General features: G+C 35.0%; 1 protein-coding gene across 3 annotated transcripts in view; it reads left to right on the plus strand.

The window, feature by feature from the left end:
• The window catches only part of Ttn (titin), a 271,046-nt gene that overhangs the window by 115,028 nt on the left and 129,183 nt on the right, over window positions 1-26,835 (plus strand). Inside the window, exons 120-168 of one of the 3 annotated variants that reach the window (XM_013512608.1) lie at window positions 1,030-1,113; window positions 1,330-1,410; window positions 1,556-1,636; window positions 1,810-1,893; window positions 2,139-2,240; window positions 2,767-2,874; window positions 5,998-6,078; window positions 6,267-6,335; window positions 6,558-6,641; window positions 6,795-6,878; window positions 7,159-7,242; window positions 7,458-7,541; window positions 8,023-8,103; window positions 8,403-8,621; window positions 9,370-9,447; window positions 9,658-9,732; window positions 9,937-10,029; window positions 10,791-10,868; window positions 11,054-11,290; window positions 11,505-11,588; window positions 11,768-11,845; window positions 12,499-12,582; window positions 12,837-12,920; window positions 13,129-13,212; window positions 13,415-13,699; window positions 14,016-14,102; window positions 15,133-15,207; window positions 15,372-15,455; window positions 15,972-16,046; window positions 16,676-16,765; window positions 17,345-17,422; window positions 18,203-18,271; window positions 18,420-18,524; window positions 18,663-18,956; window positions 19,726-19,806; window positions 20,551-20,628; window positions 21,239-21,322; window positions 21,461-21,535; window positions 22,811-22,894; window positions 22,986-23,069; window positions 23,189-23,272; window positions 23,614-23,691; window positions 25,010-25,093; window positions 25,818-25,883; window positions 25,990-26,073; window positions 26,186-26,269; window positions 26,425-26,508; window positions 26,607-26,690; window positions 26,797-26,830. The exons of the other annotated variants lie outside the window; for them this stretch is intronic. Of the exons in view, the coding sequence (XP_013368062.1) occupies window positions 1,030-1,113; window positions 1,330-1,410; window positions 1,556-1,636; window positions 1,810-1,893; window positions 2,139-2,240; window positions 2,767-2,874; window positions 5,998-6,078; window positions 6,267-6,335; window positions 6,558-6,641; window positions 6,795-6,878; window positions 7,159-7,242; window positions 7,458-7,541; window positions 8,023-8,103; window positions 8,403-8,621; window positions 9,370-9,447; window positions 9,658-9,732; window positions 9,937-10,029; window positions 10,791-10,868; window positions 11,054-11,290; window positions 11,505-11,588; window positions 11,768-11,845; window positions 12,499-12,582; window positions 12,837-12,920; window positions 13,129-13,212; window positions 13,415-13,699; window positions 14,016-14,102; window positions 15,133-15,207; window positions 15,372-15,455; window positions 15,972-16,046; window positions 16,676-16,765; window positions 17,345-17,422; window positions 18,203-18,271; window positions 18,420-18,524; window positions 18,663-18,956; window positions 19,726-19,806; window positions 20,551-20,628; window positions 21,239-21,322; window positions 21,461-21,535; window positions 22,811-22,894; window positions 22,986-23,069; window positions 23,189-23,272; window positions 23,614-23,691; window positions 25,010-25,093; window positions 25,818-25,883; window positions 25,990-26,073; window positions 26,186-26,269; window positions 26,425-26,508; window positions 26,607-26,690; window positions 26,797-26,830 (4,711 nt within the window). The remainder of the gene's footprint in view (window positions 1-1,029; window positions 1,114-1,329; window positions 1,411-1,555; window positions 1,637-1,809; window positions 1,894-2,138; window positions 2,241-2,766; window positions 2,875-5,997; window positions 6,079-6,266; window positions 6,336-6,557; window positions 6,642-6,794; window positions 6,879-7,158; window positions 7,243-7,457; window positions 7,542-8,022; window positions 8,104-8,402; window positions 8,622-9,369; window positions 9,448-9,657; window positions 9,733-9,936; window positions 10,030-10,790; window positions 10,869-11,053; window positions 11,291-11,504; window positions 11,589-11,767; window positions 11,846-12,498; window positions 12,583-12,836; window positions 12,921-13,128; window positions 13,213-13,414; window positions 13,700-14,015; window positions 14,103-15,132; window positions 15,208-15,371; window positions 15,456-15,971; window positions 16,047-16,675; window positions 16,766-17,344; window positions 17,423-18,202; window positions 18,272-18,419; window positions 18,525-18,662; window positions 18,957-19,725; window positions 19,807-20,550; window positions 20,629-21,238; window positions 21,323-21,460; window positions 21,536-22,810; window positions 22,895-22,985; window positions 23,070-23,188; window positions 23,273-23,613; window positions 23,692-25,009; window positions 25,094-25,817; window positions 25,884-25,989; window positions 26,074-26,185; window positions 26,270-26,424; window positions 26,509-26,606; window positions 26,691-26,796; window positions 26,831-26,835) is intronic. 3 annotated transcript variants of the gene reach the window in all.

Here is a 26,835-nt window from a genome sequence, read left to right on the forward strand (position 1 = left end):
ACATTGCTAAGATCTTAGTTTGTTTGTTTGTTTAGTTTTGGAGACATGGTCTCCACATGTAGTTCAGGCTGGCCTGAACTCATTAAGTAGCCCAGGTTAACCTTGAATTCAGGAACCTCAGCCTCCAGAGTGCTGGGATTACAGGCATGTGCCACCCATGCCTGGCTCTTATTTTAAATAATTGTTCCAGACAATGCATGCTATTAAAATTCATCTTTCCTTTAAAAGTCAATGTTATCAGTGCTGAGAATACATCAGTTAAACCCACTATAAACACTTGGGAAGGAGTAAGAGAATGGGCTCAAAACTATGAAACCTCTTAAAAGAAAAGCACAATGCACATGCCCACAAAATTTTGGACACAGAAATTCCCACAGCCATTGACTGTAGGTATTACAAGAGAGATTGTCTCTAGAGCAAATGTTGTCTTAGTTTTTAATATACTGTAGGCACACCCCCCAAAATCACAAAAGACATGGGAGTAGTAACTTCTATAGATATAATTATTCTACTCCTTGTAGAAGTTTTAGTCTAAAGTAGTCTTAAACTCATTATCATTTTATACTTCTTTTTTTTTTTTTTATGGTACCAGGGATCGAACTCACGACCTTGCGCTTGCCAGGCAGGCGCTTATGCCACTGAGCTATATCCCCAGCTTTATACTTCATTTTGCAATACAAAGCATGAAGATCTTTCTGTATACAATATCCATACTCTATTGTTTGTGTAATCACTAATTTGTTTTTAACAAAAGCAGACCCATATATTAGTAAAGGATAAATGCTGCATATAATTTTCTATTGTATAACATTCTGTTGCATAACTCATTTGTAATTGTCTAAATGCCACTAAAACATTGTGACATTTTTACAACCTTTATAAAATTATAGTTTAATTTTCTGCACTAATTTGCTGATGCATAGATAATCTATAACAATATTAAGGAACTACATAAAGATTGTGAATGTGCCTGTATCCATTCAGAGAAGCAATATATCTGAACTAAGGCTCTGTTTTACACACTTTAAGTTCCAGAGGTGCCAAAGAAACCTGTCCCTGAAGAAAAGGCTCCTGTCCCTGTGCCGAAGAAAAAGGAAGTGCCCCCAGCTAAAGGTAGGGTGATCTGATTAATCAACAAGCCCCATTTTTCTGTCTTGAGTGCAAAACCTTCTGTGTTTATCCATTAACTGAGTTGATTTAATTTTAACTGAATGCTCTGTGGAGAGTGAGAACTCAAAAAGTGTCTGTCTGTCCGTGTATAATATAACTATGTACAGTATTAACTGCTTTGGAAAATATAACGTCAGCTCTAAAAAATATCTTTTCAAGTTCCTGAAGTGCAGAAGAGAGTTGTCATGGAAGAAAAAATAACCATCGTTACTGAAAGAGAGGAATCTCCCCCAGCAGCAGGTACTTCCTCCCATCGCCATGACATAACCTCGTCTTCCCTTTAGGCTTCTTTAATTGCATGTCTTCTTTAGTGGGTCTGCCAGGTCTATGTTCCTCATCTATTTGGCCTTTCTGATTATTTTTAAATTGAATACTCTTCTTTAAGTGCCCGAAATACCAAAGAAGAAAGTTCCTGAAGAAAAACGACCTGTTCCTCCAAAAGAGGAAGAACCTCCTCCACGGAAAGGTATTGTCTCTCCATCTTTGCAAGAACCATATAGTATTACGCACCAAGACAAAACAAAAACAAAACAGTGTATTTTGTGACAAGATATGCACCTTGTGGGTGCATATCTATGGTGTGTTCTGGGGTTCAATGTGATAACGCTGAAGCTCTAAATATGCATAATATTTCTGAAGTACCAGCTCCACCAAAGAAACCTGTCCCAGAGGAAAAGGTTCCAGTGCCAGTTCCTGTAGCTAAGAAAGCTCCTCCTCCCCGAGGTAGGATTTGTCTCAGTCCTCTGATAGAAATATTTTAGCATGTGAATTCTTGTTTTTTTTTCCTGTCTGGTCTCTTCCTGTGCCTACCATTTGTCTTGCTTCTGAGAGACCTCAGTGTGTATAAATTTGTGATATGTGACAAATATTGTTTTCCCACTTTGCTAGTGAGACTCCCCAAATACTAAGGAAAGAGAATTATTAAAATTCTTACATTTTAAACTTCAACTTTCATGCTTTTTTTAAAGCTGAAGTTTCTAAGAAAACTGTTGTAGAAGAAAAGAGATTTGTTGGTGAAGAAAAACTCTCTGTCACAGTTCCTCAGAGAATGGAAGTCATGCGGCATGAAGGTACATCACCGGAAGTGAGGGGAGGAAGAACTCAGGTCTTCTTCTCTTCTCCCTGTTTGTCTACATTTGAACCTGTCTTTATCAGTTACTTACACAGGTTCCTCTTACATAGGTCTTGGAATGTGTCTACCTATTGTTCCTTTCCCCATGTGTTTGTTTACCCTTGATCTTGTCCTTGTCAGTTACTTCCTCTTACCTTGGTTTTGGAATGTATCTACCTGTCTTAGGTCTAGAATTGAGTCTTTTGTGTCTATATTACTTTTGAACCATTCTAAGAAAGTGAATGCACTGCTGAAATGTGACAGTTATGGAAGTGGTCACACTTGGAGATGAGTGACGGATCCCTGTCGGTCTTGGACTATACTGTCCCCTCCTCTTAAGTCAGCCCTCTCCTTCTTGTGGTGGGGAAGTCTTATGCCCTAAACAGACAGAAGAGCTGATATCCATCTGTAGTGATCACATGGCTGTTACTCCTATTTCAGCAAGCTGAATTTAAATCAAATCTTATCTTTTAACCTATCTGCAGAGGAGGAATGGAGTTATTCAGAAGAGGAGGAAAGAGTGTCTGTTTCAGTTTATAGAGAAGAGGAAAGAGAGGAGGAGGAGGAGGAAGTGGAGATTACAGAATATGAAGGTAAACAACGAAATGAGCTAGAGATGATCTGGAATCTTATTGTTTTCATTCATAGATTATACATTACACTAAAGAAAAGAAACTCAAAAAATGACACAGATTCAGTGATCATCTGCTGGTCTCATTGGCTATATCTTTTCAGCAAAACACAAGACTCAGAAGTATTGTACATTAAAGTAATATTCAGTGTATTTCTTAGCCATTTCTTCTTGGCTGTGTGGGAAAGAAAGGCTTCATGTTCACATGTAACTAATAGGGATAGGTACTCCCATGTACATATATATTTTCATGAAATAAAACTTGGCTTCAGCATGGTGGGGTGGCATAAACTTCATCTTGGCAATTTAATGACTAGATGGTGGGGTTTTTTTGGGGGGGTCTGCTGAAAATCTTCATTATCTCACAGTGTCCGTGGATTGGGAACATGGCCATGGTCCATCCAGGATATCTATTTCAAGGTTTTTCACTAGGTTGTAATCAAGGCGTGAACCACATTTGGGGTTTCAATGGAAGGTTCAACTGAGGAAAGATTTTCCTCCAAACCACTGTGGTTGCAGACAGAATCTTAGTCCTCGGGGGGCTCTTTAACTGAGAGCTCCAGTTCCCTGTGGCTCTTGCCAAGAGGTTGTCCTCTATTGCTGGCTGCATGGGCCTTTCCAACCTGGCATCTTCCTTTCTCAAAGGGTGCCAGCAAAGAAAGCAGTAGAGTCTGCTAGCAGACAGACATTTCTTCTTAAATATTTTTTACCACAATCTACAGACATGTTTTATTTTATAATTCATACATCTTTGTATGTGCGCGCACATATATATCTGAAACATGTTTTATGAAACAATATAATCTTTACACTGTGTTATGTACTTTGATTTTTTTATTCTGTTCATTTCTATTCTATTCATTTTATTTCTATTCTATTCTATTCTATTCTATTCATTCCTTTTCTATTCATTTTATTTCTATTCTATTCTATTCTTTCTATTCTATTCTATTCTATTCATTCTGTCCTATTCATTGTAAATGAAAATGATAATCCACTAAATGGTTTACACAAGTGATTAATATGTCCTAACAGTTTTGAAATGAACAAGAAAATACAAAACAAAACAAAAATAAAAAAATAAACACGTTATCTCATAACTTTCCAGAAGTGAAGCCCAAATTCATGGATCTGAAAGACTAGGCCCAGAAGGCTTTCCTCTATTTTACATTTGGAGAAAACAGTTATGTAATTTACATAAACATAACAACATAAGCATACACATAAATAATTGTGTAATATTTTGTTATTTAGATGATCCCATGCCTACAGTGCTAGTTTTCTATTATTTTTTGAAGCCCAAATCAACAAATATCTCATTGGATATCTTTTTAATGAACTGAGTCACTACTAGGTTTCCTGCTAATAATCCAACATTCTAGCTAAAGCTGTAGGTACAAAAAAGAACATTGCTAAGTAAGTTTTCAGATAGCTCTGCCTTAAAAGGAAGTAATTGAGTTCCCTAACAATTTAACTGTCTTTCCAATGAAAAGATGACTTGAATTGCAACATATTTTGACGTTCTCAAGTATGTCGCAGGCTAAAGATAGTGCCCCGGGGCTGGGGATTTAGCTCAGCGGCAAAGCGCTTGCCTGGCAAGCGCAAGGTCGTGAGTTCGGTTCCTGGTACCGGAGAAAAACCAAAAAAAAAAAATTTAAAAAAAAAAAAAGATAGTGCCCCTCATCCCCATTCTCTATTTTTTTTATTTTAAAGAGAATTTTTTAAAAAATAACAAAATAACAGCAACACAGACAAAATCAAAACAACACAAAAAATAAAAATGGTACAGAGTTTCAAACCAAAATGATAGGAATTAACAGTGGTTATTATATTACATATTGTTATATCTTCAATGAAGTTGCTCAGATTACCAGATGTAAGAATGCAAGATTGATCAAACCATTAAAGAGAATAAAAAAAAATTAAAAAAAAAACATTAGAAATGATGCAGAGCTTCACTAAACAAGATGGCGGAAATTCACCAATAATTATTATATGGCATACTGTTGTCTTCAAATTAGTTGTTCTGATTACCAGATATAAACATGCAAAATTGGTCAAAAATTTTAAGCATTAGCTGCTCCTTTCAATAAACCAATAAGCATCAGCAGTACAATTATCCCAGTTATCCATATATATATATTTCTTTCTTTCCTTGTTTTTTTCTTTTTCTCCTTTCCCTCATCCCAGTTGTTCCTTCCCTTTGATGTGAAATTCAAAAGGCACAGATTTAATGGAATTGCTTAGAATAGAACAGAATGGGGTGTGACTTCCATGGGAACCCCACTAGTTCTATTATGCTTCCTGGAAGAGGCCATGATGATAGACAAAGAGGACTCTATCGCTTATAGAAATTTTTGGAAAACCTAACATAACATACACACAAGGAAAGTTTTCACCGTCTGGGACTGATATCAGTTTTTAATAGTATACACTATAAGTTTCCTTCAGTTCTCTAGACTTCAGTTAAAAAAGAGACACACTATGATGGTCTTGCATCTTCATTATCTGAAAAGATGGGTGGTCTGTTAGATTTAGTTTCATTGAAGAAAGCAGATGTCTTTTTAACTGGACTTCTCTAGTCCCTAATTAACTTTACTCCCGAGGGCTAGAAAATCACAGGAAGTCTCTGTGTTTTCTACCTTAACTATCTGTCACAAAACTGAAGGGGACAGATGAAATACCTTACAATTCGCTTTTAAATCTTCAGTTATTTTCTGCTCTGCAGTCTTCCAATCTAGAATGTTGGGTTGTGTTTTGCAACACTGTCAAATTCTCATTTCTTGTTTATCTCATCATTTCAATTAGTTTTGGTCTCCTACCTGTCCTGTTATTCCTCCGAATGGAAGCACTATCTCTTTGTGATAAGCTTGAACATTAAATTAATGAAAATGTTTCCCATACTCTTTATTAAGGCACATACCTTGATTAAAATATTCCTGGGGTATTTTAAGTGGGAACATTCATGTATTGAGCAAGTGTTGAACTTTTGCAATTTAATTACTCTTCAGAGTGACAAATTACTATTAAAATTGAATATGAGAAACACTACAATTTGACTCCTTTAAAATTAATGTTTTTAAAGTGATGGAAGAGCCAGAGGAATATGTTGTAGAAGAAAAGCTGCACATTATTTCTAAAAGAGTGGAAGCTGAACCAGCCAAAGGTATACAGACTCCTACACTAATTTTACCCCTACATTGGTTTATCCTATGCTTTTTTTCATCATATAGCTGAGTTGTCATCTGTATTGCAAAGACTGATAAATTGCATGACTAATGAAAAGATTCCTTGATTTTTTTATTTTTAAAAATCTGGACATTTTCTACAAGTATATTTTATAATTTTTTCAAGTGCCTGAGAAGAAAATTATACCAAAACCAAAAGTTCCTGCCAAAATTGAGGAACCTCCACCCCCAAAAGGTATAATTTCTCTCAAAAATTTAATACCATTTGTCTTAATTGGTAAAATAATGCCTTTAGTTTGCATAACTTTTTGTCTGCACATGTCTGATCATTTTTGTTGAGTGCAGTCATTAATTTGTGTATATGTATAATCTTTACAAAAGTGAGTGTTAAGCCCCAAACCAATGTCATTTCTTCATGTAATACAAACTAATATTCTTAAACCTCATCTTTCTAAAGTTCCTGAGGCACCTAAGAAAATCATACCAGAAAAGAAAGTTCCTGCTCCAGTTCCTAAAAAGGAAAAGGTGCCACCACCAGCAGGTATTAGGTTTTATTTTATTCTTAAATAAGACCCATCCTTCTCTTTTTTATCTGAAATTGACTCTTCAAATTTTCATTGCAAGAAAATAATTGTTCCTACATCTCGGACATTTCATATTGTATGTTTGACCATGTTGCCTGGTATCTTTTAAGTGCCAGAAGAGCCGAAGAGACCAGTTCCAGAAAAAAAGGTTCCTCCAAAAGTGGTTAAGATAGAAGAACCTCCCCCAGTGAAAGGTAAATAAAGTCTTCCAGCACCAGAAATTAGGAACCCGTCTTGTGTTTCTTAGTCTGCCGTCCTTTATGTCACATTTTCTTATACGTAGATATTTGGTGTCTATTGGTGGCAGTGGTGTATTACCGCCTTGTCTTTGGGTAGAGTATTACTTGTGATGTTTAGTTGTGTATGCTTTGTACATTCTTCTGCTTTAAAATCACATTATCTTCTGGCTAATATATATTTGAAACATTCCACTTTAAGTACTGTAATTCCCTAATCCTAAAATTATCTTTTAAGTGACTGAGAGGCACATGCAAATTACTCAGGAAGAAAAAGTTCTTGTTGCTGTAACTAAAAAAGAGGAGCCTCCAAGAGCAAGAGGTACATCAGCCCTCTAACACAGCAGTGTTATCCTCGCCACGTTCTCTTTACTAAGTACACCGATTATGGGTGTGGGGTTTTGTGGTCTTTGTTTTTGTTTTACGTTGGAAGTAATGAAATGTCAAATCTTTTATGTTTGGAATACTACCATATGATTGCCTTTTTGTGATCTGAATGAGGGAAACAATTCTTTAAAGTAAAATCTGTCTTTAAAGTGCCTGAGGAACCTAAGAGAGCTGTCCCAGAAGAAAAAGTTCCAAAACTCAAACCTAGAAGAGAGCCAGAGCCACCAACTAAAGGTATATTGACTCTTTAAAGAAATCAAACCAAACATCTAGGTATTGAAATTAATCGAGTATAATTGTGAATTATACTATATAATTGAAATCTTGAATTTTCTGCCAGTAGAGCTTATGAAAACACCGTAGAATTAAGATGCAGAAACTATTTATGTAACCTAATTTCGCTCAAATGCTTGAATCATATTTTGATAGTTCTTTCTCCTGCATAGTTGTCTTTCTTAACTCACTTGTATGTAGCGCTTGATCTTCCTGTAGTTATTCAATACCTTTGAAGCATTAAACTTAGGAAAAAATTCAGAGGTATATTAGAGCATCTTTACTACTACGTCTGTGGGGTTTTTTTCTTGCAATGCAAGTGAAACATTTAAAGGAGCACCACTATGGCTGTGTTTGTCCTTGGATGGGTTGGACAAAATTTCTCCTAGCACATATATTTCCAGAATCTTACAATTTACTTTTAATAATTACTTTTTTAAAGTGGCTGAACTGAGAAAAAGAGTTGTTGCAGAAGAAAAAGTATCCATCGAAGTTCCAAAGAGAGAACCTCGGCCTGCAAAAGGTATATTATGCTTTAATTAAATTACATAGAGCATGAAACTATGACTCTTTGCCTGCTGAGTCCCAGGTTGCCTCCTATACTTTATTGGTTTATTATTGACTAAGCACAGGGACTTGAACGTTTGAAATCTCTGATAGTAAATATGTATTTTATAATAACTTGACCAGACTGACTAAGGACAGTCAGGTCTCCCATAACGAGTGCACGAAACCATCATAAATGAATAAAACCAAACATTGTTGCAATCATCCCTGAGTGGGCTTTGCATAAAATGCTGCCTGTTGCCAATATTATTCCAGAAGTAAGCGTGGTGGAAGAGGAAACATGGTCTTATGCCCGAGAAGAAGAAACTGTTTCAGAAGAACGGGAAGAGGAATATGAGGCATATGAAGAATACGAAGATTATAAAGCTTTTGAAGAGTATGAACCAACAGAAGAATACGAACAATACGAAGAATACGAAGAGCGCGAGGTTGAACACTATGAAGAGTACAAAGCACATGAAGAATATATCACAGGTAGGAGCAGAACTACAAACCCAAAACCACATGACACACGTGCAGACTCCATTAGAACAGAATAAAAATGCAGATGCCCAAAGAAATTTGAAAAGAATTTCTTTGTTCACTTGGAAAATTCAGAATATTTTTTGTTAGATAATTATTTGGGGATGGTCTCTATTAATGCTCTTATAAAATTACTCTTGGTTCTTATGAAAAGTGGACAACAACCACTTCAAAAATAATGACAGTGAAGAGCAAATCTGCAGTCATATAGTTCTGCTTCTCAAGAATTTATTTTACTTAAGGAATAAATTCCACCGGAATTTTGAAATGAATCAGAATTATTTTACTTATTTACTTTCCAATGTTTCATAGCCTAACCTTGAGAATTTGCTACACAGTTTTACAGATAGCACTAAAAGTTAATATCATGGAGGGAGGGCTTTGAGTCACAATTTTGTATATCTCAAGTGAAATGAGAACTTTAATATGTGACAGAGTTACAACTACCTAAGTGAATAAATAGCAAAGAGAAAGGGAAAAACAAGCTCTTTTATGTCTTTCAGAGCTTGTTGTAGTTGGATCTCTGATTCTTACCTCCAGAGGCTATGAGCTGTGCTGTAAATAAAAGATCTACTCTTTTAATTCTCTGATCTCATTTAAGACATTTGTTTATTTATTTATTTATTTATTTATTTATTCATTTATTTATACATGCATGCTGTAAAGTCTAACGTTAAATACCTTGTATGCACTTTTAAAGAACCTGAGAAGCCTATTCCAGTAAAACCTGTCCAGAAAGAACCAGTTCCCACAAAACCAAAACCTCCACCACCTAAAGGTAGAGTGAAAAAAAATTATGTTATGAGACATTTTGTTCCCTGCATATGTGTCTACCGTAAATACATGTCAAAGTAGCAGTGCTTGAATCATCTGTGTTTGAAAATAGTGTGTTGTATATTGCATTCCTTAACTTTTTGTTCTTAATAACTCTTGAGAAATTCAGTTCCTTTTTTTAAAAGAACCTCTTACTGTTGGATATATTTTCAAGTGCTGAAGAAAGCTGTCCCTGAAGAAAAAGTACCTGTGCCCATTCCTAAGAAACTCAAACCTCCACCACCCAAAGGTACACTGCAGAGTAATGACTCCCCCAAGCAACTTTGTCACCTCTGTTCTGTCTCCGTGTCTTACAATCTTATTTGTTCTTCTCTGTTTTTACTCAGTAGACTGTCCTGGTCCTGATTCTTACATTTCAGTTTTTTACATGTATTTATTACACAGTGTTCATAGGGTTGGTGGTAATGTTCTTTAATAATTAATATCTTTAAAGTGCCTGAAGAACCAAAGACAGTTGTTGAAGAAAAAATACGTATTTCAATTACCAAACGTGAAAAACAACAGGTGACTGAACCAGCTGCTAAAGGTATAATTTCCTTCCTAGATTGTGGTCTTTTATAATGTCTCTTTTGAAATTGATGTACCTATGTTTCTCATTACTTTGTTGTTTTTGTGTTTTGAAGTTAATTGTTAAAAGTGTGTTGAATGTAAAAAAATGTTAGTACAGGATGAGAAGATACTGTTACCTTTAGAAAGAATAATTATTTAAAAATATATCCACAGCCACCTATTCAATGGCTATATTCTACCACATGGTTACATATGTATAAAATAGAATTTCTGTATGCAAAATCAGTGGCCATGTGTCATATTCCTAACATATTTAAATTAATATAATAATATAATAATAATCACCAAAGTTTGGTAAATCTTTATTCATCCTAAAATCATTTTAAAGATTAAAAAGCAAGCTAAGTCAATATCCAGGGACTCTTTTCCTGGTTTATACTAAGTATGAAATAACTTCCTTGCAATCATAGGAAGTATATTTACCCAGAAGCAATTTGCCTTTTCAGTAACAGATGTTTCTTACCAGCAGAGATACTGGAACACTATCATTTCATTCTTTGATTCTGCTACCTCACACTTACTTCTATAGACTTTCATTTCTATGAGGTTCAGATCCTTGCCATGGTGAATGTAAAGTTTATTAGACATGAACCATTGTATGTATGCTACTTTTGAGTCAGCTACAAAATATTCTATCTACTTAAATTACAATGAAGCTAACACTGACTGGGTAGCCTGTTTCTGACAATAAAATTTCCCTACTCTTAATATTTCAAGTGCCCATGAAGCCCAAGAGGGTTGTTCCAGAAGCAAAAGTACCTGTCCCTAAAAAGGAAGTAGCAGCTCCTGCCAGAGGTACTTAATACCTCCTGTTTTAATGTGTTGTCTGTCTTCTTTGCTACTGAATTCATGTTCAGTTCTTTGTGTGAAGTTCTTTTTTGGGGGGGGGAGGTACCACCTATTCTTTCTTTTGTTGTAAATGGGCCTGTGTTCAAAAAGTGTCTTAATTTTGTTGAGTAATGGGAAAAATATCTTTAAAGTGCCAGAAGTGCCTAAAAAACAAGAACCTGAAGAAGTTGCTTTTGAAGAGGAAGCTGAAACCTATGAAGAGGAATATTTTGTAGAAGAAGCAGAAGAGTACGTTCACGAAGAAGAGTACATTCACGAAGAAGAGTATATTCATGAAGAAGAGTACGTTCATGAAGAGGAAGAGTACCTTCGTGAAGAAGAGGAACTTGTCACTGAGGAAGAAGTGGTGCCAGTGATACCAATCAAAGGTAGATGCTCTCCCCTGTGGAGGGATATGTAGCAGCAACTTTGGAGTTTGGGTGTCTGACTTGGTCAAATTCTGGGGGTTATTAGCACCAGTGACCAACCCTGCTTAATATAAAGAGAGATACTTTTGGATGTGAAGTATGCTATCTGCAGCTGCTTTTCACATTTTATATCTTTTCTGTATCATTTCCACAATTCTTAATAATATCTTTAAAGTGCCTGAGGTGCCTAAGAAGCCTGTTCCAGAAGAGAAGAAGCCTGTCCCTGTCCCCAAAAAGAAGGAAGCCCCACCAGCAAAAGGTATACCAGCATTCAGATGATGTGTATATAGGAGACTTTATCTGCCTTAATAGTTAACTCTCTTCTGAGTACAAAACCTTTGTGTATGTTGTTATCTATTGCTAAAACCATTAAATGTGCTTTATATGAAAGTGTTGCTGCTCAGAGTTAGAACTTAATGATGAACAATGTCTTTAAAGTGCCTGAGATTCCTAAGAAGCCAGAGGAGAAAGTTCCTGTGCTAATTCCTAAAAAAGAGAAAGCTCCACCAGCTAAAGGTACATCTCTTCATAACCCATCAGGGCAATAATGCAATAGTTTACCCATGTAACATAACTTGGTGAGCTACGGCAGTCTTTTTCCCATGATAATATTAATATTATTAATGCCAATACAAGAACCACTCAGCTAGTCACAGGAGCAGGTTACCCTGTGTATTTCCATGCATTTTGCCTTTTAAGCAGCTTGTACTTAATGCTTTGCTCTTTCTCTCTTTTTTTTTTTCTTGACATTAGATTTCATTATGTAGTTCGGGTTGGCCTTAAACTGTCTTTGTAGCCAAGACTGGCCTTGAACTTGAGGCTATCTTCTTGCCTCAGCCCCGCAAGTGCTAGGATTACAGGTGTGCACCACCACACCTGACTTCTCTTTAGTAGAAAGTTCTTAGCATAAAATAAATTATTTTTCCAATATCCAAATGGCCAGCGCCATTCTTGACCAGGCATTGTGTGTTGTCTTTATCATCAGTCTATGTTTTTTCAGTGTTTTTAACTGTTGTGTATTACCTGCCCTTTGTTTTGTGGATGTTATTTTCAGTCTTAAATTGGAAATTGCTACACTATCTGGTGATGCTTCAGTTAAGGTCTTATATTGCTAGATTGTTATCTATTGGTGCAACATGTGACAGTAATTCTATTTGACATCTTTAAAGCTCCTGAAGTGCCCAAGAAACCTGTACCAGAGGAGAAAGTACCAGTACCAGTTCCTAAAAAGGTGGAAGCTCCACCAGCCAAAGGTACATGCAATTTCAATACGACAAATTTTTTTTTATCTCATATTTTCCTAGGAGTAAAAAATTAATTTGTTCAATTCTATGCTTTTTAGGGATACAACTCTTTTATATTACGGAAAACAAAAGATTGCATTTTAAACATACAATGCTTCTGGAAATTTATGATATTTTTATACCTTATCTTGAGCTTTTTGAAACTATACTTGAACTCAGTATTTTTGTTGTTTAAGATTTTTCTCTAAATCATTTCTTTAAAGTGCCAGAAGTGCCCAAGAAACCTGTGCCTGAGAAGAAGGTACCAGTTCCTGCTCCTAAGAAACCAGAGGCTCCACCCACAAAAGGTACATCACTTTATCATTTAAAGTACATGGTACTCATATGCAAATTTAAGTACCTTACATAGTACTCATATGCAAATTTCTCTGTAATATAGTGTTTTAAAAGTGTTTTGTTAAAAACATGTTAAGCATTTTTGTGATTCTTTTTGTATCTATGGCTGTAAGATGATGTAAAAGAACACATTCTTAAAGACAAATACTATTTTTAAAGTGCCTGAGGTGCCGAAGAAGCTCATCCCAGAAGAAAAGAAACCAACACCTGTTCTGAAGAAAATGGAAGCTCCACCACCCAAAGGTACATTAATATCTAATAGAACCAGAGCAAAAAAGAAAATTAATGGGTTGTTATATATCATAATTATAATTAATGCTTCCCCATATGTCTATTGATAACTGATACTTTATGATCTTAGAACATTTGCTTTTCATGTTGTCCCATTGTCATGAATATTTTACATAAAAGTGATGCTTGTGCAATTGAATAAATATCTTTAAAGTGCCAAAGAAACGTGAAGTAGTCCCAGTTCCTGTTGCTCTACCTCGTGAAGAGGAAGAGGAAGTGCCATTGGAGGAAGAAATTTCTCCTGAAGAGGAAATTTTACCTGAGGAAGAGGAAGTTCTTCCTGAGGAAGAGGAAGTTCCTCCTGAGGAAGAGGAAGTTCCTCCTGAAGAAGAGGAATTTGTACCTGAGGAAGAGGAATTTGTACCTGAGGAAGAAGAAGCACCAGAAGAAGAGGAAGTTCTTCCACAAATTAAACCTAAGGTGCCAGTACCTGCACCAGGTATAGCAATTCTTTTTGGAACCAGACCTCTTCTGTGTTGAATTCTACCTGTGTGTCCATCTTTTTGTTCATCTCTAATTTTCTGTTTACTACCTTATTGTCTATGTTTTCCACCACCTAAATCTTAGAAAACATCCCAGATATGTCCTCTGAGTATTATGCATCTACTTTGTGTGTCCTTTTTAAGTGACCTGAGTGTCTTTTCACATCTCATGCTGTGAAATGTTAGCTGTTTGTGGACTTGTTCTTATATGTCTCTGCTGTATGCTATATTGTATTTGTGGATTTTTTAAACGTCTTAAAATGTTTTTTTAAGTGCCTCAAGTAACAAAGAAAACTGTGCCAGTGAAGAAAGTCCCTGTTCCCGCTCCTAAAAAAGTGGAACCTCCAGCACCTCCCAAAGGTATACTTCCCTAGAGTGTGTGTGCATTCTTTACCCATAGCTGGACCAGATAAGTTGGAGTGGAACTAGGCCTCTGGAAAAATTATATTTTAAAACTCTACAGGACACTGATATGCACTTCAGAAAAGTGAGTGCTCTCACACTCAAGAACAAAAGTAAAAGGAAATGTTGCCCCATAAATTCCCATAAAAGTTCTACCTGATTTTCTATAATTTCATTAAACATCATAATTTTTTCATACTGCAATTTTGTAAAGCTAAATTATTTCTAGGGAAAAATTACATGAAAAGTATAATGAATAAATGTGCTTAAATTTCATCCTGTAGTCATATTATTAATCAGCCTTTATAATACCAGGCTGAAAAGAAAAACTAATGCGTTTATCACAACACTGAGTGTTAGTTTATGTCTTATGACACATATGTATAAATAGTACCCCAACAAGTTTTGACTTTAGGCTTCTTGGCTTTGTACATTGCTGTATTACTCTGAGCAAGTCTTGTAACCAGCCTCAGTTCTTTCTCCCATAAAATGGAGTACTCATGTGAATCCTACTAAGCCCTCATAGTATTATAAAATAAGGTGTAAAATTCTCCACCACTGAATTACTAGAGTGGAGACTTAATATATTAAATCAGGTCATAGTACATGAAGGTATGAATGCCTTAAAGCACAATCATACTTTCTGTAAAAGGTAGTTGTACCACTACTTAAAGTAAGCATCACCCTTCCCACCATACTATCATATAATCAAAATGGAAAGGCTGGTCTTTTATTGGCTTTCAAGCATTCTGAAATATTTTATAGATGATATAGTATATCTGCATCCTAGTCATTCAGATAATCAAGTAGGTTTCTTGTCCCTTGCTCTACAAAGCCTAAGAATACCATCCTATTTGGGACTCCAGCTTGTATTACTGCCCTATCCTCGTTAACTGTTGCATGTTGGTCTTTCTGTGTGTGGACTTCTTTGTTTCTCTCTTTCTTATCCTTCACAACAAATTCTTATCATGAACTGATGTCTTTAAAGTACCTGAGGTCAAGAAGAAAGTTCCAGAGAAGAAAGTAGTTGTGCCCAAGAAAGAGGAAGCTCCTCCTGCCACAGGTACTGCTCCTCTCAAGAACTTCAACCATTGCCATTTCTTTCCTTTACTCATAAAGGTCAAGACATCTTGTTCAGTATTGGTTAACATAATTTATCTTATTGCTGTGTCTGTTGTCTTTGCGTTTGTGACACTGAAATTACAAAATAAAATAATATCTTTAAAGTGCCTGTGGTACCTAAGAAACCAGAACCAGAAAAGAAGGTGCCTCCTCCTGGTATTAAGAAAACAGTGGCTCCTCCTGCCAAAGGTACATCATCCCTGACCGGATGTATTTGCTGCAGCTATGTTGAACTGTGGTCTTCACACAGGAAATTCAACATAAATGTTTGTGCTATGTGGTCTGTCATTGACATTCATCACATGTGACATTGTTGCATCCGAGTTGGTGCTACGTCAGGTTTTCCCACATGTGTTGGTGTGTTGTATGTTGTATGTTGCTTCTGTCTGTGTGTTTTTCTCAAAATAAAAGAATCTTTAAAATCCATAGTGACTACAATACCCAAAGTACCCACTGCTCTTCCTGAAAAATAAGAGGCGCCAACAGTAACAAATAGGACAACTCTTTCTGCTAGGCCTTGACTCTTAAAGCACAAACTTCTTTATTCCTCTGGCATTAACTTATTCTGTGAAATGTCAGTGTGTCATCTTGTGCATGTAGATTGTGATAAATGCTGTCTTGTTCTGAAATTGGAAAACATGGTCTTCGTGTATTCTTCTTTGGCTGTTGGATTTTAAGTGCCTAAAATGATCAATATCTTTTAAGTTCCTGAGGTACCTAAGAAGGTGGAAGAAAGACAGATCATTCCTCCTAAAGAAGAAGAAGTTCCACCAGTAGAAGGTAGATGACTTTCTAAGAAAATAGCATTTCAGAATCATCATTGTCTTACCACTGTCTAATATTTGAAGGACATAAATGTCTATTTTACCCTAGGAAATAAACATATGCAGACTCTAAAAAAAATTTGCCCAACAGAAACTGGGCAGGCAAACTAATACCATTAGAACCTCCTTCTTGCATGTGTAGCCTGTTTACTGTTTGTTACTGTATGTTTTATTTCAATGAAAAGTTTTGAATTGACTGTGGGAAATGTTTTGTCAAATGATTTGAATGGCAGTGATGGAATTACTGCCAATCAAGTTTGTCTAAGTGAAATTTCCAGTTCGCCTGAGAAACTGGAGCAGAAAATCTAACTTCTACAATTAAGTGGCTGATGTCAAATAAGTCCACTTCCATTAAAATAATAACAATCTTAACTTTAATTTCCCCAGTTCCAAATTCTGGGAATCACCTAATATATTTTGAAGACTCAGTATACTTTTTGAAGAACTAATGAGTTTTCAAGAGCATTTAGTAGGATGAGTTTTATCATGTTAGTCTTAGACTAATATGAGTTTTATCATGTTAGTCTTAGATAATGTAAGTCTAAGAACTGTAAAAATAATTTACAAAATAATAATCTTTTTAAGTGTACGAGGAACCTGAAGAACCTGTTCCTGAAGAGATCCCAGAAGAACCACCTGGCATAGAGGAGGTTGAGGAAGTGGCGCCACCTAGAGGTATAGCTTCTTTTAAGGGTTGGACATTTAAAATACTAATGTTCCAAATCTTTCTCAGAATTTGTCTAAACCTAACATTCTCCGGTATGCTTTTCTTACATCATCTCAATGGCAACTGAAGAATAATTATTCCTGTAGCTGAAGCTTTGTGTCCTTTCCTCTTTCCTTAGCCTCTTTTATTTTATCTGTAATACAACTAAGGATTAGAAATGACTTTCCTGGTATCTGCACTTTATTATTGTCTCGTAGATTGCAATCCTTAATTTTTTTATTCAACATTAATGTGGGGCCACAATCTATTTGTGCGATGAAAGTGACTTTTTTGAATAATTCTTAACTCTTTGTTTCTAAAGACTGGCGACCTTTTGCATGATTGATGTTATGTTTGCTTATAGCACTTCTAAGTAATATGCTTCACACTTTTGGAATCCCTGTCCCATATATATAGTACTATTATTTAGGCTGCTAATGTCCTTTTAAAATAAAATCAAGGCTTTGTATTCTTTATTTTCTTGTATATGAGTATTGCCCTGTTCATTGAATGTTGTCTTTCAAAATGTGCTTAAAATATCTTTTAAGTGCCTGAAGTGGTTAAGAAAACAGTGCCTGAAGCACCTACTCCCGTTCCTAAGAAAGTGGAGGCACCACCAGCTAAAGGTATAGCAGCACGTCCTGGTTAATACCTTTAAATTTTCATTCACTTTCTTTTTAAAATGCAAATGTGTCTTCTTTCACTACCTGCTTCTAATAATTTAAACAGCAAACCAATTAATGACCAGTAAAAATAGAAGTCATTATTTTTTTATACTTTTCTGGAATGTTAATGGATGACTCTGAGTGTGTATGTTTGTATGTGTGTCAATTATTCTAGAAGCTTCTTATTTAAAATAGCTAAGAATTTTAAACTGTACTTAGATCTATAACAATAGTTCTGTCTTCTTCAACTTCTATTACTAGATTTTATTTCATTATATAAGTAAAGTTTTGTTATACTATAATAATTTTACTATATTTACTCTTTTATAGAGAAAAAAATCTCTTGTAATCCTTGAATAACTATTCTAAGAGCCTTATGTCCTTTTTGTAATATTGAATCTAAACATTCAAAGTTTTTATACAATTTTTTATTTCTCATTGCTTCATAATTCAATTAATGCTTTGGATAGTATCTTCAGCAATCACAGCATACTGTCCCCTGCATCAGTTATAACAATGTCTGAAAAAATGAGGCCTCTATCAATATTTATATACCCAAGATGGTAATCACACACGAACAGTGTTGGAAAGCGTCCTTATTATCTGTGAAATAGGTGTCCAGCAATATAGAATTGCTTCCTAGACACTCCAATTATTATCATGTTGATGTTGTTTTTGATGTTTTATTTGTGTATATTATTGAGCATTGTCCGCTAACTAAAGCACCTAATATCTTTAAAGTGCCAAAGAAAATTCCTGAGGAAAAAATACCTGTTCCTGTCCAGAAAAAAGAGGCACCCCCAGCCAAAGGTACATGTTCTCTTTTAAGCCTAAATTTCTTTTTATCTTTCTTCATTAAAACTTTTATGTTTTATGTCCCTGTGACTTGTTTTTGATGTCTGTTGTCTATGTGAGTATACGCTTGACAGTCCTAAATATTAAAACTGTATCTTTAAAGTGCCTGAAGTACAAAAGAAAGTGCCAGAAAAGAAAATCCCAGAAAAGAAAGTCCCAGAAAAGAAAGTCCTTGTTCCTAAAAAGGAAGCAGTTACCCCTGCTAAAGGTATTTTTGGAAAGACGTTTGGTTTTTTTGTATTGTTGCATGCAAACTGTACGATCCTTTTTCTTACATTTTAAGGTTACATCTTTATTTCTTCTGTGTTTTAAAAAAGTAAATCTCTTAAAGTAGATGCTCTTTCAGGGAAAACTGTTCTTGAAGAAAAAATATCAGTTGCTTACGAACGAGAGGAAGTAGTGAAACAAAGAATAGAGTTCGAAGTAGCGGAAGCAGAAGTCGAAGAAGTTCTTGAAGAAGACAAGTTCCATGAAGTTCAAGAATATTTTGAAGAAGAAGAATTTCATGAGGTAGAGGAATTCATCAAAGTAGAAGCACGGAGATTTGAAGAACACAAAGTTGATGAAGTCCATAGGGTCGTAGAATTCTTAGAGGCCGAAGAAGTGGAAGTTTATGAAAAACCCAAAGCTCCACCTAAAGGTATAGGGGATTTTGCAGATATTACTAGTTATTACATACTTGTTCTGGCTGATTTTCTTTTGAATGCATATTACATATTTGGTTTGAAATATTAGAAATCCCAGTGAAATGCTTTAAGCATGAGTTTAAGCTGATTGATGCGAAGATTGATACATGGTACAGAAAGTATAATGTTCACAGACTGGACAATAATATTTGATATCTACATTTATTGGAGGCTGTTGCATGAATTTGTAGCCTCTTTCTAAAGTCTGATCAAGAATGTTACATGATTATTACAGGCATAAAAATAACTAACCAGTCTCAGTCTAATCTGTTGGGTGCAAAAGAAACCCCTTGAATAATTTTTGTGTTCAGGCAAAGCAGGCCCTGCTTTGTTAAGATTTCAGATGACTTCATAAACTGATGATTATTAAAAGTATGATATCTTTATTAGAGAAATAAGGAAGTAGGTGAAGCTTTGGTAATAGAACATGCATTCTAGTAAATTTATAGGGCAAATAAGGTTTTTGAAATATTTTCTAATACTACTCCAAATCTTGCACAAATTAATAATGTACGTGTAATGTGAAGAAATATGTGTGTCTTAAGTAGTAAGTGTAAAATATGCATAATATTTAGCAAAATCAAATTTTTTTCAGAAGTGTGCATAGTATAAATTCCAAAATATAAATAGATAAAGTATTTTGCAAGCTCTCTTTATACTAATTTTAGAAGCACTTCTTATTTTATGGGTTAATTCTAAATCAAAACACTAATATCTTTGAAGGGCCTGAGATATCTGAGAAACTCATCCCTCCAAAAAAACCACCCACTAAAGTTGTTCCTCGAAAAGAGCCAGCTGAAAAAGGTATTCTATTAGTGAAAAACTATTTACCTAATTTTATATCTAGTAGCACGGTGTTTGCTTTGCAAATTCACATTCTACATGATATTTTCTTTTGTGTATTGTGTTACTAGAATTTCTAAAACAAACTAATATCTTTAAAGAGGCCAAGGAACCAATGGACAGTACAAAAAAAAGAGATAGACACTATTGTTATGACTAAAACATAAATCTTGTGAGACAAAATACCCTTGATGTTGTTTGACAATATGTTCACTAATGTACTTGTTCATAAACCCTTCCCTATTTATTATTAATGATATTAACACTGAGTGTAAATGCATACTAAATATGTTTAATATCCCTGTATTATTCATGTTTGTGAATTTCTTTCACAATAGAAATTTTTAAAGGCACCTTATAAATAGTACAGACCTATCTCTTCAAAGTCCCTGACCATGTAAAGAAGTTTAACTGAAGAGAAAGAACCAATTATTCCACCAGAACAACTCCCAGAGGAAAGCATATTGTTAAATCTTTTTTTGTCACATTCTTACCATTCTAACATGGGAAATTCCCCTGGATTTTTGTTGTCATATTCGTCATCAAACTCCAACACATTTTAAATACTGTCATGTTTGTGATAAAGTGATATTTACATTTTATATTGTGACTATGTTCTGCGTTATGTATCTTTTATGTTCTGCTTGCTTAAAAATCTGTATAAATGCTTAAAAGTAAAAGAAATTATTACCACTATCTTTAAAGTGCCTGAGGTGGCCAAGAAAATTGTGGTAGAAGAAAAAGTACGTGTTTCTGAAGAACGTAAAGTTTCACCGGCTAAAGGTACCTACCTTTACTGATTCACCACTAATATTACATCCCTTTTTACTCACTTTCTACAGAGAAGAGAGAGGTCATTCTCTCCTCAGTGCCACAAGAAGACTGAAAATGTCATAAATTTCCATTTATGAAACATAATCTTGCCTTTTATGGTGATCATAGGAACAAAAACATACCTCAAAGTTGTTATTGTTTGAATCTTCCCTCTTCTTGAAATAATTAAGCAATACTCACCTCTCCATTTCTCTTCCAAAAAGAATTCATTTTGGAAGCACTTATCAAGTAGCTCTGGAAACAAGTAAATATGTTCTAAATGACAATAGAAAACGATGCTATCTCCAAAAAGCAAAGTGTCCTTGCTCTAACCAATCAAAAACTCAAGTTCAAGTTTAGCACAGACAACGTGGCAACTTAGTGAGACCCTGGCTCAAAAACAAAAACAAAAGCAAAAACAGAAACCATCCACAATGCCATCTAGATAGTGCACTGACAATGCATTGCCTTTGAATTTTGGAACTTTTCTATATTCTCCTTGTTAGAGGCCCCCTTTTGTCTTGTATTTTATACTCAAATATGATATTCTTTAAATAAGAAAAAATAAATATCTTTAAAGCACCTGAAGTACCCAAGAAAATTGTTCCAGAAGAAAAAGTTCGTGAAGCTGCTCCTAAGAAGCCAAAAGTCCCAGCAGCTAAAGGTATACACTATACCTAATCTTACGTGAAATAACTCTTTGGTCAGTTTCGGATCATATGTGAATGAATGCGACATTAAATCTTTGTATTTTGTCTCTTTATATTCTCAATTTCTTATTAATATACTAATATCTTTAAAGTTCCTGAGGTACCTAAGAAAATTATTGAAGAAGAAAAACCACCTGTTATTCTTCCTGAAGACACAGAGATTTATAGTAAGTGCAGAAAATCTGATGGTTCTCTTCGGTTTCATCTATGTCCTTGAGTTCATTGTGTTCGTCTGCATAGATTTAAAAAGTAAATATACCAATATTTTGTAAAAGCCTAGTATGCCAAAAATAGTTAGCTCTAATTAACTAATATAAATGTCTATTAGCCTCAGACAAGATATGTTTCCTCAACAATTTAAAAAATAGTTCTCTATTTGTAATATTACCTGTTTTTTAGAAAGTCTGTTGTCCAATAGAATTTTTCTAACTGTTCTACATATAAACATACTTTGATTTGAGACAGTTTATTTTCTCAGGCTGTGAAGTAACTTACTTTAACTTCATAACAATATTTAATTTGATTTTTGAAAAACCAAAATGCTTTAATCATGATTATTTTATTACTCTTCACAACAGTCATTAGCATTTTGGCAGTGCTCCCCAAAATGGCCATAAATTTACAAAGGCATTAGAAACGCACAATGTCAGTATTTTTCTTTTCCTTTCACACAAAATTATGGTTAAATAAGTTGAGAAACAATCTAAATAGTTAATATCTGAATAGAATACTATTTAGCACTCTAAATAGTAAAAATGGTAGCAGTCAAAGATAGTTTTCTATTTTTTTAATCTAAAAAGTTCCTGGTCATATGAGATTGGGATAAAAGTATACAATCACTTCCTCCTTGGAATAATTTTTCTACACTTGAACTTGGTTATTGCTACTGGCCAATTTTTCTTCCCCAAAACTGAAGTAAGTCCTTACTGTCTTCATTTGCCTTTTCTTTTCTGCTTCCAATTCCTAAATGGTTTTTCCATTCATATTGAACTGTGAAGCCATAATTTAGAGTAATTTTAAAATTTAGATAACTGTTCCCATTGAGAAGGAAAGAATTTACATGAATTTCCAGTAGGTCAAAAGTAAAGAATTCTGAATGTACAACTCAGCATATTTGCTGATTTATGCACAAATACATTAAAAATCAGAGCAGTGGTATAATTTATCAATATTCTTCTGCAGGCAAAAATGAAAGAACTATAAGCCTCTGGCCAATGAATTTCTCAATTTTTATTATGATTCTAGAGAAAAACTAGAATCCTATACCATAAAACTGGGAATGAGACTTATTTCCTAGCCAATGCTTTCTTTTCACTAATTTGTGTCTATGTGTTACTACTGATTTGAACGATGAATGTGTACTGTGTGTTATGTTTTTCTTACTACTACTCTTCATTCAACTTGAAACACCTGTAATTCTGTAAATACTAATATCTTTAAAGTTTATGAAGCATCTGAAGAATCAGTCATAGAAGAAAAAGTACTTGTGACTCGTCCTCAAAAGACAAAAACCAAAGTAGTGAAAGGTATATATCACCAGTAATACAGCCTGAATAAAATTTATCTTGGGACTTATTTTAGAAGTTCAATATTTTAACTGTATTTGTATCTTTTAAGTGCCTGAGCCACCTAAGAAAGTTGTTCCAGAAGAAAAAATATATGTGACTATTCCTAAAAAGAGAGAGACACCAGAAACTAAAGGTATATTTCAATTACATCAAACTCAGATGAATATCAGGGCTTTAAGATTTTAAAATTAGGCATTATATAATTCACTATTTTTACAGTTTCTAAGTGTAAACCTACTAATATCTTTAAAGAGCCTGATACAACCAGAGAAGTGTTTCCTGAAGTGGAGTTAACTGAAGCCATTCCTGAAAGTCCAGAATATCCCTCAGTTGAAGGTATAATTCTTTGGTTATAAAAATCTAAAGAAGAAAATGTATCTTCTTTAGTCTGCAAAATATGTGCGTGTTTTATGTACATTCTTAAAACCTCCAATGCTAAAACACTAATATCTTTAAAGCATTTGACAAGGCTTCCTAAGACAAGGAACTGGCTATGACTTGCCTCACAAAAGCCAAGACCCAGTAGAATAATGTACAAAGATAACTTCTTAAACCAAAAATCAAATTTCTAACTTAAAGATACAATATGTGTTAATGCACCTAACTTACTGTGTATGTCCTGTCTTCATCTTTGCCTTTTCTCAATTAAAAAAATATATATACTAATATCTTTAAAGAATTTGAAATCTTCAAGAATGTGGTTCAAGAGGAACGAACTATTATTACCAAAAGAAGAAAAGCACCACCAACAACAGGTACAAGCCAGAAGGAGGTCTACTCTCTTATCTCATGTTTACAGTTGTGGTTAACCTGTATGAAAATACTAACATCTTTAAAGCCCCTGTGGTTGCCAAGGAAATTGCATCCATCAAAAACTTGACCAAATATACTTATATGTCTTGGTGAGCCATTCAAGAGGAAATAGGAAAGAAATCTTTAACTCATATACATGAAAGATAGTTGAGCTATACAGTGTATTTATTAGGACTGCAGAGAAAACATGTAGGCATGTTGCAGCGTATCCAAATATGCTGTAGATGTACTCTTCAATAAGAAATGCTTATTATTTTCTTTTGAAAATATAGTAAAAATCACACTACCTAAAAAAATGAATAAGAAGCCATTTCCAATATTGAAACTAGACTGAATTGGCTCAACACATGCTCCTTTAAAGCAAGAATCAGTGCCACACCATATGGCAATAATTCAACCCTCCATATACAGGAAATCCACGTCCTCTCTGCTTATCAGAAATATTTTAGAAAAGCATGACTTAATATTTTAGAAAAGCATATTTTAGAAAATATTTTACAAAAGCATAACTTAAAGAGAACATTTAATTCCAGATGAAGTTGCTCTACCTGTAACGCCATCCCTCCACATTAGACATTTAAGAGCCTCTAAAATCCAGGGCAAAATAATTCTAGCTAATCCTTTCCTAAACTCAAAAGACACTCATCATTTCTAGGATCCCTAAGATTGAAGGTGCAAAGTAAGCCAGCGAATAAGCCATTTAGCTTGCAAAGTAATAGCTAATGTTACATGATGAAAGATCATCTACTTTGTTTTTCTTTACTTTCCGTGATCTAATTCTCTGTACATCTACCATTCTAAGGGGAAAAAAAATTCTAATACTGTGACCAGGAAAACAACACTGATAACCAGGGGTTGCACTACTACCAATAAATCAGATTGTGGGGTCCCCTATTCTTGAGTGTTCCTAGAAGTGCAGTTATGACTGAAACACTTCCCTGTACCTCACAATTTCTAAGTGCACTGAATGAATGTCTCTGAGGTGATTCATTCACTCAAGAAGTTGTCCCTATAAAAGCAACACACATGGCTACTTCCTCTGAAATTGCAACACCTCTTTCTCAAGGCATCATGCATGCTATCGTTCCTTCCTTCTTGCTTGTTTAATAACATTTAACAAATGCCCATTAAGGGCACAATAGTTGGGAGTTGGGTCCCAGTGAGGTTCCTTAGCCATAGATATCACTTTGGTTTAGTTTCTTGAATTAATGTCTCCACTGACCCTTTTAACCCCTGAGTATAATACTAATATCTTCAAAGCTCCGGAAACTATGAAAGAAGCTGCTCCTGAAACTAAAGTAGTTGAGGACGTTCCTGAAGAGCCAGAAGAGCCACCTATAAAAGGTACATGTTACCTCAGAACAGACGTGTAAGAAATCGTACGTCCTCTGCTCTTAGAACTGTTGTTCTCTATTATTTTTCTTTGTAATTCTTAAATATACCATAATAATCTCTTTAAAGGACCCAAAGCTCCACTATTAGTTCCCTCTAGAAGGAATTTATCACTTTTCCTGCCACTAAATAAATCCTGCCTTCAAGTATCTATGTAACAAATACAGTCTTCCTTCCATCTCCATGGGAAATTGGTTCCCTGGGCACAAAGCCAAATCCACAGATGTTTAAGTTTCTTACACAAAATGACATAGTATTTACATATAAATAATGCGGTGCTTTCATATATTTTAATAACCATCTTTCCTTAAAATACCAAATGCAATATCGATACTATGTGAATAATTGTTATACCATAGTATTTGGGTAGTAATGACAAGGAAGGAAAGTTTATGTATGTTAAGTACAATAATTTTCCCATCTACCACCGGCTGAATGGAAGGTGCGGAACCCTGGATATGAAGGGCTGACTGATCTTACAGTGAGGATGCCCAGTGTCCCTCTTCCCAAGGATCCCATGATCCCCTGTAGATTAATTTAATGGTGGAGCAAAAGTATAGAGGGGAAGAGAAGAAACTTATAAAAAGCTACATTTGCTTTCTGACTGTGGTTACTGCTTTCATTAATCATTTTAACATTTAAATGGGAAATACTAATATCTTTCAAATGCCCAAAGTTCCTCAAGAAGTTCTTCCTGCGAAGAGAGCTCCTTCCAAACAAAGAGAAGCTCCCCCTGCTAAAGGTACAAGTCGCCAAGCCTCAAGAACTAGCTCTAGTAGTTTTGAAAATATTTTGCTGTTCCTAATGATCTTCATAACATTAAACACGAAAATACTAATTTCTTAAAGTGCCTGAAGCTACCCAAGAAATTGTCCCTGAACAGAAAGTGCTTGGGGTTCCTCAGAAAAGGCATGAAGCTCCTTCAGATGAAGGTATATCTTACTGGACGTTTAAAGGGTGGGGAAATGTCTTTGTGTCTAAATGTGTTTCCTTTTGAACTGATTCTTTTAACACCTAAATGTAAAAATATTAATATCTTTAAAGTGCCTGAGGCTCCCAGAGAAGTCATGCACAAAAAGAAAGTACAAGCGCATCCTCCCCAAATGCCTGAAGCAGTACCTGCTGAAGGTACATTCTTAACAGTCCTTCCAGTGGAACAGGGGGGTGGGGAGAGAGAAGAGCTCACCTTCTTTGCCTTAAAAAAACTCTTGTGATATGTAGAAGTTGTCTGTGTTTGTGTTCATTCCTTTGACTCAAACGTAAATTTACTAATATCTTCAAAGTACCTGAAGCTCCAAAAGAAGTGGCCCCCCAAAAGAAAATAATGGAAGTTCCTGCCCTAAAGCCAAAAGCACCACCTGTTACAGGTACTAATCACAGGTTGAAAGAAAAACCAACCCTATGTTTCCATGTGTTTTGTGCTGTTTGTACTTTCTAAGTGTAAAAACTACTAATATCTTTTAAGTACCCGAAGCTCCAAAAGAAAGTTTCCCTGAAAAGAAAGTGCCCCTGGTGCCATCTAAAAAGCCAGAAGCCCCATCAGTTACAGGTACTTGTCACTGACCTGACCTTCATAACACCCTCCTGCTCATGAAGATATTTCACTCAAGTGGTCTTCGCAACCCCTAAGGGTAATTTCACTAATATCTTTTAAGTGCCTGAGGTGCCTGAAGAAGTTGTCCCTGAAAAGAAAG

The sequence above is a fragment of the Chinchilla lanigera genome, unplaced genomic scaffold (genome assembly GCF_000276665.1).
Source record: "Chinchilla lanigera isolate Chin_1 unplaced genomic scaffold, ChiLan1.0 scaffold00002, whole genome shotgun sequence".
Classification (NCBI taxonomy): domain Eukaryota; kingdom Metazoa; phylum Chordata; class Mammalia; order Rodentia; family Chinchillidae; genus Chinchilla; species Chinchilla lanigera.